The following is a 15,880-nucleotide window of genomic DNA, read 5'->3' on the forward strand; positions in this document are numbered from 1 at the left end:
TTCCAACCCGGCCAGGGTACTGCGTTTTGTTCTTGGGCAAAGAGAGTCTCTCCCCCACCCATATGTATAAATGGGCACTAGTGAATTTACAGTCAGGGGTAGCCCTGTGGTGGGCTAGCATCCTATCCAGGGGTTGTAGAAATATGCCTAGCCACTTAATGCTACAGAAATCAGGATAAGCTCTGGCCTTGATGAGCCACTAGGCTCAACAACAGGCTTTACCTTCTATTATTATTTGAATCATGGCTCATTGACTTACTTGACATCATATAAACTTTGATTTTATTTCAAGTATTTTTGTAGTAAATTTTACTTTATTGCTTATGGATGACTTGTTTAGATGAGGGTAACTGACTGAATTTTAAATTCATGTTAACATTTCTGGCACTTAAAAATAAGAATTTTAATTTGACAGCACCTTTGATAATTATAATAATTTTACATGTATATCCAAAGCTCCTGTGATTGCTGTTCTCCCCTATTTTAACTGCTTAGCTATCCACCATATTATCCTTAATTTAAAACCATATTAGATTATGATCCTACATGTAGGATCCTTTGAATTCTGACAAGTACAGATTTTTTATTATGAATGAAACACAAGATAAAAAGTGAAACTAGCCACCTGGTAATTAAGGTGGACATGATTGGGGTATGGGGAGAATCTGGGCTGGCCTGGTACATGTGCTATTTTGACAAATCTTGTTTCCTCTGTATCATCACCCATGGTATAAATGTTACCACACTTTTCCACCAAATTTAACTATCTCTTGCTGACCAATAATGGGGGAATGTTCACATGGTAAAGCACCATGCAATACAGTGAATGCACAATTCAACAAATGAGGCTATCATCTTTTCAATTCAGACCTTGGCATCATATTGTAAAATTTTAGTGGCTGTGGAGATTGAGAGAAATGGTAAAATATTGTTTGGGAATCTTGATCTAGCTAAAATTCACAGTTCAACAGCATGTAAATGTTGACAGAATCATTTTCACTTCTCAGTGATAGCTAGTATATGTAAAAGGATGGAATAATTATATGAGTTGAGCTGCTCTCATTGCACTAATACAATTTGCTAAATCTTATTTTTTGCAGGTTATGGCAAGAAAGCAGTAACAGGAAAAGGAAGTTATGATATGATCAATAAACATAATAAAATAACTTTTGAATGAGTGATGTTGAATGCTATAATCAAGTTACTGTAATGTTCGTTTCAACCCTGCTTGCACACAAAATACAAACACAGCAAAATTTTGAGTATAAACAGAAAGTGAATGAAGTGTCTGAGGCAGCAAAGAAAGATACCTAACATGGGTTTGTTAAAATCTGAATTCTGTGCCGGAATTGAAAGCTGTAGTGGCAGTCAATTTTTAGAAACGAATAACAATTAATTACATTTTTACCTCAAGGAATATATATTGTTATCAGGATAATCCTGAACAAAGTATTAGAACTTTTAAACATACATCATTACATGTACCTGGAACATTTTATAAGTCTAAATGTTTTTATTAATCACTGAAACATTGAATGTGACACAGAAACGATCCCATCTAAAAATCTGTGCTAAATTGTATTAAGCCTACGAGCAGGCTCTATTTGAAACGTGTACTACAATACTTCAACTGTCATAATGGCCTGATGAAAAATTATATTCAGCTGCATTCGACATATTAAGGCCGAAGCATCTTTCTTTCGTTTACGATGCTTTGGCTGTCAGCCTTGAAATCAACATCTTGTGCAAAAAATCCTTTATAACGAAAAGTACAGCGCAGTGCGGTGGAATCTTGAGTTACCAAACTTCAGAGGAAACGAAAATTAATTGGAGAAAGCGTGCGTTAAATTGAAGCGTAAATCCACAAGTAACATACATCCAAGGAAAACAACCACTGGCTTTAGTTATGCGGAGCTCGAGGTTCAAGAAAACGTGGGTTAATCGGGATTCTTCTTATCCCATTCGAGCTTGTTATATTCGTTCATGGAAGACTCGGGGACCGACGCTATATTTGCTCAGCGTCCTACTGGAGCTTAGTCCTTTCGCGGTCTGAACAATGTTTTGGTCGGTGAATGAGCCAATCAGAACACAGGAAATCATATATCCAGTTCTGGTTATCCGCCGAGCTGCTGGAACCAGGCCTGTTTTCGAACGAAGGCTCTAACGCTGCAGGAAGAAGCTAAGAAAGAATACAAAATCTACGGGATCATGTCAGGACCGAAGTCTGAAGGCTTTAACAAGCCATCTTCATGCCTAAAGCAATCTGAAAATGAGGAAATTTTCAGTATGGTGGGCCGTCGTTGCACAGTAAGTTGAGCAGATCTCGCTAAAGTGAGCTTATTATGTGCCTTGCTGTAGCATTGAAGTTCAATTCAATATTTGTACTTCTTTCTGATGTGATGTGTATTGCAATATTAAAGCTTACTTTTGTAAATTTGATCGCTTTTTGACAGACTCTAGTGACATCGGTTGCTCAGCTATACATTGCGCCGCCAGAAGCTCGAAATAGATGGAGAAAGAAAGTGACTGGAGTGATTTGCTTTGTGAAGGACAATGGAAAACGATCCTACTTCCTTCGCATGTACAGTCTTGTGGTAAGCTATATCAACAACGTTTAATTTTGTCATCCTCATGTAAGGCTTCTTTGGTTGATGGTACTTTTGTGTGCATTGCATTTTAGACAAAGTCGTTGGAATGGGAACAAGAATTGTACAATCAGTTCAAGTACACAGCCACTCGCCCACATTTTCATACTTTCGCTGCTGATGTGAGTACAGGAAATACTTGTTTTCGTTAATGATAATCCATCTCCTTGAATTTGTCTTTGCTCGTTCACGCAGTAAAGCTCAAACTATTAATCTCTTGCTTCAAGATAGAACTACACATGGAAAATTCAAGTTTATCAGTTCAAATGAAGAGTTAATTTGTTATTATTAAACTAATTAGGCTAAGGTTCAAAATCACTTTCTAATTATAGAATCTTAATAATAATAATAATAATAATAATAATAATAATAACGGTTTATTGGTAACATTTCTACAGAGTAGCTCTACATTTACCAATTAACTTAACCCTAACCTAACAAATAAAATGATATTTACAATTAAAATTCTATAATTATCATTAAATTACTGTGTACTACTATGCTAAATTATACTATATACATTTATGCGTTTAAAAAATTACTATACTATATACATCTAAGAGAAAAATAAAAATAAAAAGCTACAGGAGATCAATCTGTTAATTTAGTTTTCTTCAAAAGGAAGCGCTTTGCTTCCCTGCAAAATGCATTATGGTCCACAGTGTTTTTAAGGAATCTTGCATGTTTCATCTTGATGGAATTTTGGTGGCGTTCAAATGGTCAAGGAAAAACTACAACCCCTGACAAAAATAGTTGGGAAGGTTGGAAAAACATCTGCGATTACAGAGAGTTTCGAATTCAATTTTGCTATCACCGTTCCTGTGCTTTTGTATAATCAATGTTGGTTCCTCAATTTGCAATCTTGGGTGTGTACCCGGAGGGGGCTACTCAAAAACGTTTTGTACGGGGAGGCTCCGCCCCGAGGTCCAACCTCTTACCCTTTTATATACCATTTTGACAGAAAAGACACCCCTTTCGTATACCTTTTACTGAAAAAGGTACCCTTTTAATATACCTCAAAAACCTGGCATAGGCCTGAAACAGGAAGTCTGGATGTCATTTTTATGCAGCGTTTCATAAATTTAAATGATACAGCCTTAAAGCTGATTTCCAGTCCGTACTGCGCAGACTCGGGGTTTGTTTTCGTTTTTGTTTTGAATTCGTTGAAACGTTACACTTCGGTGACAGCATACATGACGTTTTTTAGTCCGCCATTACGGTTCGTTTCGTTCAAGAGTTTCCGATGAGCTGAAACGTCGGTTTGAAATAGCGTCAAGGTTCTTCTACTCGTTATTATTTGTTCTGCAAGGATATCTGGCGTTAATAATGAAGAAAAAGGTAAGTTTGTCGCGGAATTTTTAGTTTTGCTTGTAAACATTCCCTTCGAGTGGGCTCACATAAACATTGCAGCCGAGATTGCGCAGTACGGACTGGAATTCATCTTTAAGGTGCGTCTGTTCGAAATAATTTAATTGAAGGCCCTTTTAAAAACCTAAATGACCGATATCCCTACCCTTTCATATACCTACACTTGTGAAATCCCTACCCTTTTATATACCTGAAGCATAAAAAAGGTACCCCTTTCGGGCGGAGCCTCCACGTATGGGCTATTATAGGGAGTGCCCCCCCCCCCCCGGGGGGTGTGTAAGGTCACTATTAGCTCAACATTGAATAGAGGAGGGAAGGGGAAGAACAAAAGTGCAAAGCTTCCCAACACTTTTGTCAGGGGTTGTAGCTTGTCCTTACCAGCAACCCTGCGTATCCAATTGAACAAAATCAAACAAAAAATCAATCAAACCCAAACGAACACCAATCGTTCGATTGGGTTCAGTAATCAAACAAAATCAAACATCTATTTTGCTGTGAGTTCAATTTTCTAACCAATCGAACACAATCGAACTAAATCTGAATCGATTTTGTTTGGAATCTGTCTCTTGATAAGTAAATTATACAGGACTAATCTGGGGGACAGTGCACCGTACAAAATGTCCGCAGTATAAACAAACAGGAGTTCAGTAATCGAATGCTCAATCGAGTATGATTGTCGTCTTTTTGGTAATCAAACGTTCGATTTTGTTTCGATTGTTGAAACTGTTCGGTAATTGAATGTTCGATTTTGTTCGATTGATTGACCAAATTTTATTGTGAGTTTCATTATACATGTTTGATTACCGAAACCCAATCAAAAGATTTGGTCTTCGATTGGGTCGACAACAACAGCCCTTTTCAGGGAACTCAGAGTTACCCTTACCCAGATAATCAGACCATACAAAGTAAAAAAAATTGTTATAAATTCACATTCTTATTGCAGGCTTACAATGCTGGTCTTAATTTTGCAAATGTTAATGAGGCTCGGAACTTTATCAATGAGATTGAAAAGAAGTTGCAGGCTAAGGAGCAGAGACGTCAAGGTGAAAAGATTCAACTGAGAATAACTATCACATACAGTGTACTATCTAGAATATGTTTATGCTAAAATGAGTTGATCAAAATACCACAGCCCAGTCTGAAATAGTTTGAATCTCCTTTTTACCCATTATCAATTTATATGTAATGGTAATTGGACTGAGTGAAGTTCAAATTCAGGGAGTAATCAGGCAAGTGATTTCAATATTGGCCAAGCATGCAGCACAAGGGTGATATTTTGAAATTACAGGCATGATAATACTCTCTTAGGGACGGACCATTAGAAAAGTGATAGGGGGGGTGGGGAATTTTCGGCTTGCACGAATTTTTTTTTTCTGTCCATTTCTTGTGCAGGAATTTTTTTTTCGGGTGAAACCCTCTGCTCGAATTTTTTTTTAGACAAATGCCATGTTTTGTTACTTTATACCATGTTTTTTGACAAATGTTGCTTTGTTGATAATTTTTTTAAATATTTTAAAAATGCTGTTGTTGATTGACTTCATCCTTTAGGCACTGTTAATAAGTACCGAGGGGGCGGGGGGGTGGTCAAAGGGCGGTGCAATTGGAAAAAGTGGAGACCCACCCCTTCCTTCTAGCTCAAAACACCCACCCCTGGGCAAGGGTTGGAAATTACATGATCCACCCCTTTCTACAAAAAATAGTTAATAAGGAAAAAGTCTGTTTGATTGTCTGTAATGGATTAGAGGTTTTTGAATTGATATCAGCTTTTAAGTGCGATCCCAATCATACACCACCATAATTGTCCCTAATGGACACTGTAATTCTATATGTAGTCTCTTACACATCTTCTTTCGCTTCTTAACACACCAAAGCAGGATGAATTTCTCAATCACTTCGTATAATAGATTTGTGTTTTTCATATATTTTTGTGTAAAGTCCGTGGGAAAACTTAGACATAATCATATGCAAAAACTAAAACAATACGTAATAGAAATTCATAAATAATTACTGCAGAAATCCTATTTGACCGGAATTGACAACATAAACTAAGACCATTGTATATCGTACCATTCATGTTTGCAATCTGTTTGAGAAATGAGTTAACTAGTAAGCAATCTACGCAGGCTAGACAGAGACGAGCTAAAGGAATGTTATGATCACAATCCATCTAGGGGGGTGTGGGGGCATGCTCCCCCAGAAAATTTTGAAATTTCTAGGCTCGGAAATGCTATTTTCAACGTTCTCCACCATATATTTCGTCGAAAAATAGATCTCATCAAGTGTTAAATGATGGCAGGTATCAATTCAGATATTAATAGGACCTTTCCTTCTGTACGAATTTTTTTTTCTTTGCCTTCCCCTTTGCACGATTTTTTTTTCTTGCCATTTTGGCTTGCATGAATTTTTTTTTGGTTTTTCCCCCACCCCCCCCCCCTCCCCATCACTTTTCTAATGGTCCGTCCCTTAATAGTATGACATGAGGTCTGATTACTAATTAATCATATCAACAACAAATTTTGAGGTAAGAAAGTCTTAGAGAACCTCTTTTGGAAGGAGGTGGGGGGTCTCACTATAATTTCCAGAGCCAGGGGGTGGATTTATTCAAACCAAGAAACTTTCTGTGGGAGGGGTAGGGATATTTTCTGGAACAACACAATATAAAAAGACTCTTCAGCACACGTCGCTCATGAATGAAAGTCTTGTCTACTGAAAGTCAAACATGTTTATGTAGCTCACAAGAAACAGGTAAATCTACCTTGGATATGAGCCTTCCAAAAGGAAAACTGTTTTAGATGGAAAGCACTCGTAGTACTTCTAGTGCACTTAAAAAAAAAACAAAAAAACAAAACAAAAAGAGTCTTGAGAGAAACAAGACGTATATAATCTTGTGAGATGATGGTACTTACTGTCGAGTAGTACTCTACTGAAGTTAAACCCTGGTGTGTTGTGTGTCTATATAGGCAACCCTCCAAGTTTATTTTTTTTCTTAGTGGCCATTTGGCCACCAACTACTCAAGTTTGGTCGCCAGTGAAAAATTTTAGTCACCAAATTAAGCTGATGCTTTCAATCTTTCCTCCCAATTTTAGTCGCCAGGCTGGCGACCTTGGTTCAAATTTAGTCACCAGCTCTAAAATTTTAGTCACCATGGCGACTAAAATGGTCTTAACTTGGAGGGTTGATAAGTGTCACTTGTAGTGAACTGATCCCTATAGCTTGGTCTTGTTTGCAGAGAGAAGAAAAGAAAATGTTTCTAGACACAACAAGCAACCTCCTCCACCACCAGCTCTGGGTGGCAATGTGGATATGGGAAAAAGAAACTCTTTACAACAGTCCAATGGTGAGGATGAAAATTATCTTTATTTACATTTGATGGCATATTTCTTATTTGAGTTTATGTGCCGTAACTGGAAACAATAATATTAGCAAAATTATTTTTAACCTGTACACATAGTTTTGCAAACAATAAAAAAAAACCTTTAAATTTTGCTCCACAACCTTAAAGCTACCGTAAAAACTTGTGTACAGGCTGTATACTGTAATGATTGGCCCTCCTTCCAATATGCGCCTACTTCCCTCTTTTAGGAGCGATTACTGTAATTCTACCAAGAGCAATGATTGACATCAACATGTTTATGTTAAATGTTTATTTACTTTATATAAGGTTTAACTTTTAGTGCTTTTTATGACCCCAGACTAGACAAATTGCACCCCCAAAAATCAATGGTCTCATAGATAAGCTGCACCCATGATCTTGACCCCAAAATTTCTGCAAAAAGGGGCGGCTTATACACAAGTTTTAACGGTATTCTTGCCATTTACTGATACTTTGCCATACAGGCACTGTTGCCTGTGTCTCTCCACCTGCCTGTAAACAGTCATATCACATGATCAAATTAAGCCAATCAGAATTATAGAAAATTTAGCGGTGATTTTCAATCTCCAGTATTCAGCTGGTTTAGGTAAAAAGAGATATCTGAGTGTATGTTTTTTTTGTAGATAACACTGGCAATGTGAGCCATTCCCCATCACAGACCAGCCTTTCATCAATGGACGGCACAGGCAGTTCTATGAACAGAAGAAGAAGCAAAGAAAGAAAAGAAAGTAAGAGTGGCAGCTCAAACAACAAGAAAGGTGGAAAAAGAAAACTCACCAAAGATGACATTGGCAAACCAGAGAACTTTCAGTATGTTTATGAAATTATAAATTTTATTAGTAGGGTAAAAAAGCACCTTGTAAGAAAGCATGTGCTCAAAGCTGTACTTCTATAACTCCACAGAAACACAGAACTGGCACGAGCTGTTGATGTAATGATGGCGTGGGCAAAGGGAATTTACATTTTGATGATCAAAATAAGGGATTTTCTTTTTCCTCACTGTGTTTTCCAAAATATAAGAAAACATGTTTTTCGGCCATATTTCTGAAACACTCGTGAAAGTTTGGGAGAATTCAAAAAAGCGGTGGAAACACTTACCTTTTGACTCGTGTTCCCAGAGCATTTCAGTCTTGTTCTCCCAAACTTGTACTCGTGTTTTGTAACTCGATAGAAACAAGAAACATGTTTTCTATTTTAATTAGAGTGCTTTTTGATTGGGTTTGGTAAAATCAAAACCAAACTAATCACAGAGACCACTCACAAAGGACACAGAGAATCCAGCGAGCCAATCAAAACTCAAAGTAAATACCCCTAGCCGGCATGAAGTGTGGGGAAATGTTTGTGGGTGAATCACGTTTGGTTTGTGGTTTTACTGCTGATTGGTTAAGAAAGTGGCACCATAAAGTGATCACTGATCCTGGATGTCAGTGTATTCATAATAATGGCAACAGCCAACAAACTATGAAAAACAGAAACAAACAACTGAAAATGGATCAAAATCTACCAATCACAACTGAGTCAAGACATGACTTTTTGACCCAGTTGTTGTTTTATCGAGAGTTTCGCTAAGATGATTGACAGAAACCAAAAGGGAAATTTGTTGGTTGAGGATTGAATTTCATTGAGTGAGAGTTCGCATATCACTGAAAACCGCAATTAGCTTCCAAGGTTTGTTTGCAATGCTACCTTGTTTATAAAGAATTAATAAAAAAAATAAGCATTTGAATTAAAAAATGTTCAAAGTTATTATGTGAATTTGCATTATAACATTACACAGTTTTTTGTAAAGTGTAGTAATACTACTTTTTTACTTTCTTACAGGCATGTTGGACATATTGGTTGGGATCCACAAGGTGGATTTGATGTAAGGAAACTGAGACCATTTTTTAATGATAATGATAATGTATTTATATAGCGCATTTTTCATATGTAAATGTTCAAATGCGCTTTACACATACTGTAATTTTACTACACAATTGTAAAGGCCAGACCAGCTTCGTGCCCTACTCTTTGCGAATAGTGTGTGGGTTCTTTAGCATCCCCTGTTATAAGACTAAAGATACAGGAGACGGGACTTACGGTTTATCGTCCTTTTCCGAGAAGGCTAGAATGTCTAACCATTTGCAGATGAAATTACAAAGGCAGCACATTCTCCTCAGTTATTTTAAGACCCTGAGTGTTGGTCCGGTCTGGGGTTTGAACCCACGACCTCCCGCACAGCAGTCCGGCGCTCTACCAACTGAGCTAACCAGGCGGCGGTAATGTAATTAGTTACAGTGCTGCACACCACTATGTTCCACTTCAGTTGGTAAAGTTTTTGATTACATGTAACTTTTAACAACTTTGATAAGTTGCTGATGTTTCAACTGGCCAATGTAAAATGCAAAAAGAGAGATACACTGTAGGTGGAGTTGACAATTGACAACAACCACACCCCTCACAGTTTTACAAAAGCCACCAGCAGGCTTTCAAAAAGTTGTCAAAAATAATGAAATTAATCAACAACTCTCTCAAGTGGCAATGGTACATTGCATAGCACTGTGATTTGGTTTAACACAAAACAACAATGATGTATTATAAGATTGCTATGAATCGTGAATTCCAAAGTTTTAAGATTTACTCAAGATTAGCTAAAAAATTAAAAAGGCCGCAGTTTGCAAACTTCCCAGAATAGAACTCAAGGTGACTAGTATGTTGAAAGGACTGAAGTACAACTAGACCCACTGTCGAGGCCCTGCCAGGGGGGTTCCCATGTCACTTGTCTAAATTTAAAAATGCCCCATGTCACTGTTTTATCAAACTTTGTGTCGCTGTCGGTAGTAAAATTGAATGGAAATTACAAATGTCCTTGTTGAAATTTAAGTTTTTCCAAAACGGTTGTCGTTTGTCGCGTTTTTATTGCATGTGCTGTCGCTACTTTTTTGGCCATGTCGCTTGTCAGAATTTACCCTGGCAGGGCCTCACTGTCTTTGTGTGTCTGTTTGGACAGGCATCCATTTGAAAGACACCTACTTTAGATAAGTTCCCACATTAGAGATCTAGAGGTGGCCAGTTTAGTAACGGTCTGCTTTATAATTATTGTGGTGCCCAACAAAATAAGGGTGCAAAATTTTGATCTATAGATGCCCATTATAAAGATGTTCCTGCCTTAGAAATGTATTAGAGAGCTGTCCACCTCACAAAGTACGTTGTATATACCAAATATGACTAAGCATAGGTGGATTAATATGTATTCCATGTGTTTGGTAATTAATCCTTTTTCGTTTTTTTTTTTGTAGATCGATAATGTGCAGATGGATGATAACTGGAAGAAATTGTTTCATCTGGTTGGTGTGACTGAAGACCAGATGCAGAAGAAAGAAACAATGGACTTCATTTATGACTTTGTTGAAAAGAGAGGTGGCATTGAGAATGTAACACGGGAAATAGAGATGGAAAGTGGTGGTGGCCCTCCAGCGCTATCTTTTGGAGGTAACATTAAATTGTAAAAAAGTAGATAAGTTTTCGTAAATTATTATTTTGTGCATGGCTTCTCTGATCATGAACAAAATTGATCAATGCCACTGCTGACGAGCAGGGAATGAAGGTACTGGGTATGAATAAAAGCAGGCTCAGCAAGTCCAGCTCGCTTTTCTGAAGCATTCTGGACATACTATGTAGCAAATTACAGTAGAACCCCGGTAACTCAAACTCTGAAGAGAAACGAAAAAAGGTTCGAGTTAGCGGGGTTTCGAGTTTTCGGGGTCGATTGAATATTTAATTTGCTGAGTTAATAATTGACAGATAACTGATTTTTTAGCACTTTCGTATACAGTACAGTGCAAATTGAACTTATCTTGCCAGAACTCTAATACAACCATACATTGTTATGATAAAAGTGGAAAACTGGCTGTCAAGTACGTGATCTGTTTGTTGCTCTAATCAATGGGCAACGGTGGCGAGTTGCAAGAACTGGAATTCAAGTTATCGGGGTAAATTTGTCCCAAATTTTGTTCAAGAGAAACAAAATTTAGTTTAAGTTAGTGGGGTTTTCGAATTATCCGAGTTCAAGTTTACCGAGTAAAAATGACTGAAAAGTGGGGTCAAATCCAAGGGAAATGGAAGTTAGTTTGAGTTAGCGGGGTTGTTCGAGTTATCCGAGTTCGAGTTACCATGGTTCTACTGTACTAATTTCAACATGACATTAAGAGAGCCATACATTCAGCCAATACCAGAATAGACATAAATCTGCAGAGCCTCAAGAGCAAACTAGTCAGTACAATTGGCAATTGTACGAAGTGTAAAATTTCTCATGTGCTCATTGGCTAGCTTTTGTTATCAATTGAATAAGAGGGCATACAGGTTATACAGCACCAGGTCCCAGTTGTGCAAAGTGTCGATAATGCTATTCACTGGATAAATCACTATCCAGTGGAAAAGTGTTGGCAAAACAAACTGCGCTATCCACTGGATAGTGACTTATTGGGTAGATAGCGTTATCCATCCTTTGACCAACCAAGGAAGAGAAATAGATCTTTAATTTGCTTTTTCACAAACTGTTTAACTTTCTTTTAAGCGCCACCAGCTCCATCTAGAGGTCAATCAAGAGGGCCGCCGCCACCACCTCCGCCCTCACGTGGTGCCCCACCACCACCACCACCAGCAAGGGTGGGAGGTGCCCCACCACCACCTCCATCCCGTGGTATGCCCCCACCGCCACCCCCCTCGCGAGGAGCCTTGCCTCCTCCCCCTCCCATGGGTAGAGCACCTCCTCCACCTCCAGGAGGTGGACCTCCACCCCCTGCTCCACCCCCTCCCCCACCAGTTGGTGCAATGCCCCCACCACCTCCACCCATGGGTAGAGGTGGACCTCCTCCTCCACCTCCCATTGCCAGTAGTGGTGGTGGTGCTCGTTCCGGACTGCTGGATCAGATTCAGCAAGGAGCTGCATTGAAGAAGGTGACACCCAATGAAAGGAGGGGCAGCAGCTCTGATGGTCGGGGGAATCTCCTGAGCGAAATTAGGAGTGGAAAGACGCTGAAAAAGGTGAGCGCAATAGAAAATTCTTGGCAGTTTAATTTCATTTTGGAAAAGATTGAAAAATTGGCATCACATGAATTCAAAGTACTGCTAAATAGTTTTGATTTGAATGGTTACACACTGTGGTTTCATCCACAGACTTTAAAAATAGAACCACCTTTTACAGCATAATAAACAGTTACACATGAAAGTACTGCTCGATAGCTTTCATTTGAATGGTCACATACTAGGGAATTATCCACAGACTTAAAAGTTAGAACCACCTTGTACAGCATAATAAACAGTACCACATGAAAGTACTGCTCAGTAGCTTTCATTTGAATGGTCACATACTAAGGTTTCATCCACAGACTTAAAAGTTAGAACCACCTTGTGCAGCATAATAAACAGTTACACATGAAAGTACTGCTCGATAGCTTTCATTTGAATGGTTACATACTAGGGAATTATCCACAGACTTAAAAGTTAGAACCACCTTGTACAGCAAAATAAATAGTGCCACGTGAAAGTATTACTGGTCAATAGATTTTTTTAATGGTCACACACTAGGATTTCATCCACAGACTTACAAGTAAAAGTTAGAACCACCTTTACGGCATAATAATAAACGGTACCATATGAAATAATTGATCCACAGTTTCCATTCAAATGGCCACAAAAAAGGGTTTTAACCACAGAGTTCAACTCCAGTGCCACTTAAAACGGCTGAAAGTTTGCCGCTTCATGTTAAAAATGTTTTCTTTTTTTAAAATTTTCTTCCTGATAGGTATCAGAAGAAGATGGCGCAGCAAAGAATCCAAAGCCTCCTGTCGGGGGAGGAGCTGGGGGGATCTTAGGAGCTCTTCAAATGGCATTGAACCAAAGAGAAAAAGCCATTCACTCCTCAGGTATGTGTGGTGTCCCAGATGACTTATGACATTGACGCTCATTAAAACACACAAAAAAGCTCTAAAAACTTCAAATCCTGCACGAACAATGTTCTTCGTACAAGGACAAATTTCGGAAAAACGTCAGTGGCTGTCTTTGTGCCCTATTGGCTGTGTTAGGTTGGCAAGGTATTGTGGTAAAATGTACAGTTGCCATCTTTTTTCGTACAGTGGATTGCAGCGTGGCTTTTCAATTAGTGGCGCGAAAACCAAAACAAAACCAGCCTGGTGTATTTGGCTAGTGGATTAAGATTCACGCAATGTTTAAAAACGCGCGCAAATTTCTCCTCAGGCAAAAAAGTGCTCTACTTTTCGTGTATGCTAAATTTAATCCTTGCGACAAAGAGGCGTCACATCTGACCAATCACATCAAGCATTGATGGAGTAGTTAGCCAATCAGAACTCGAGACAAAGGCGTGGAACTGCGGAAAACGCGGGAAAAATGTGAAACCAACGCCAAGCGCGGGAAGATGTGCTTCAGCGAATCACTTCAGCTTTGGTTTTACATTAACTGTGCTTTTGCATTACTGCTTCGGCTTGTTTTGAAAATCTTGAGTTAGAAGTAAAACCAAATCCAATCGTGACTCGTTCGCACACGTTTCTGCGCGCTTCGATTCGCGCTGGTTACGTGTGATTACTTTTACTGTTCGAGTTTTGAATGGTTAATAAGTGGATTGCCTGCGTCTTTTAGTATTCGGTCAGAGTGATGACTTTGATTCTACAGTCGAAGCTCTCTTAACAGACACTCTCGTAAGCGGACAGCTCTACTCTCGGTCGCCTTAAGCTTGTTTGAAACCCCGTTTTAATTCCCATACAAAATTGCTGTCGCTGTAGTCATTGCTTAAGCCTCTCAAAATGCCTCTGTTCGCGTACCAGTAAGTGAAACGATCTTGATTGTTTTATTTTCAGAAAGCGAAAGTGATAGTGCTTCTGAGTTTGAAGATGACGATGACGAGTGGATGGACTAGGTCTACAACAGTGTGTGATATGGAAATTATGGACTTCAATTAATCAGATATAGCGTTGCAATTTATTCTTTATATTCTAGAGATTTAAAACAAATTGAAACTTTTTCGGAAGCACACCTTAGCCTATGTAGAAATAACTGAAGAAGTATCCTTAAAAAGACTGCTGGTTTTCATATGGTCGCTGGTGGTCGCTTGAATTACTCGTTTGTGTCTCATAAAGGAACTGTGTCACGGATTTAAACCAAATTTAGGCATGAGAAATGACCATCGAATTCGGTGAAAATATAAAAATGACTGCATAAACCAGAGAGGGAACATTTCAATAACACCAAATAAAAAAGAAGGTACGGATGGCCAAAACGACGAATATTAAAACGGACTTCAATATGGGTTTTTGAAATATTATTGGGCTGGACAGTTTTCAAAGTTAATCTCACTTGCTTGTAACTTTAAATTATAACGCCCGGGAGGTACATTTGGTTGCAATGAAGCTATGGTTTTGTCATCTAGATCCATAGGAATAGTTTCTTTGCAAACATAGGTTTCTTGGCGTGTATTTGGCAAAACTTTAGGTGACACAGCCCTTTAACGCTATCGGAAGACACAACATCAGCGACGTCACTTGTTGCTGTTAATGTTTCAACTAAAGAATTATTGGTCAAAGGAAAGAAATTCTTTTGTTGGACAGATTGGCTAATATAAAACAGATGTGTTATGTATAATGCTTGTCTGATTCCAGTTTTCGAATTTATGATTGTACGGTCACCAGCCATCATATGCAAACTACGCTTAAAGGAAAAGTGCCGTTAGTGTGGAATCCAGGTCTATGAGGGTCAGACAATCAGGAATATTTAAAAGTCTGATGGGAGATGGCTGTTCCGACTCCGTAATGACAAGAGCTCTTCTGCGAGAAAGAGCAAAGCCACTCACGGCTCTTTTCCTTAATAATAACGATTCATATAGTAATAATATAGCGCAACAAATCTAGAAAGGGTTATTTCGAGCAGTTTGAACATACAATTATGGAGATACAATATGAGCAAGTTACGGGAATTTTGATAGTCTCCTCCTATAGAAACTATATGCGTGATTGAGTGTGAGGAGATACGGAAATCCTTCCAATGAAAGAAGGTTACTTAAAATTGTCGTCAAAGATAAGGATTGTAACAACGAGAGTGAATAGAGTAAGCTTCATAACTTGTTGGAAATTTTTCTAGATTATCCATGTAATAAAACATGAACGAACAAATGACAGTAACTTGTAATCTTCACTGTTCGCTACATAATCCTTTCCCAAACCAGATCAGAATAGAAATACAGTAAACACCCGCGTGTAAGAACCTACAATTTTCTAAGTTTGGCAAAATAGGTTCTTGTATTTGGGGGTAGTTATTGGTAATTTAGGCTAAGTAGGTTCTTAATAAGGTTCTTAATTTCCAAGAAGGAGCCATAGTTTTTGATTGTACGAGAAGAAAAAAAAAATGGGTTTGGTCCTTCATTATGCAGCATTTATTCTTAACTGTATTGCTTCAAGCCTCATGCAAGGCATTCTCGTCCCCATAGCCCTTTCGTTTCTCTTA

General features: G+C 38.4%; 1 protein-coding gene across 1 annotated transcript; it reads left to right on the forward strand.

The window, feature by feature from the left end:
* The first annotated feature begins 2,137 nt into the window (after positions 1-2,137).
* LOC144660164 (actin nucleation-promoting factor WAS-like) lies at positions 2,138-15,554 on the forward strand. Its single transcript, XM_078520747.1, has 11 exons — positions 2,138-2,307; positions 2,454-2,594; positions 2,681-2,767; positions 4,957-5,056; positions 7,244-7,351; positions 8,011-8,197; positions 9,209-9,251; positions 10,666-10,858; positions 11,943-12,412; positions 13,173-13,293; positions 14,242-15,554. Exons 1-11 carry the CDS (start codon positions 2,209-2,211, stop codon positions 14,298-14,300), a joined length of 1,608 nt encoding a protein of 535 aa, XP_078376873.1. The 5' UTR covers positions 2,138-2,208; the 3' UTR covers positions 14,301-15,554.
* Positions 15,555-15,880: the final 326 nt, after the last annotated feature.

This window comes from Oculina patagonica, chromosome 7 (genome assembly GCF_052425735.1).
Source record: "Oculina patagonica isolate OP01 chromosome 7, crgOcupat, whole genome shotgun sequence".
Classification (NCBI taxonomy): Eukaryota; Metazoa; Cnidaria; class Anthozoa; order Scleractinia; family Oculinidae; genus Oculina; species Oculina patagonica.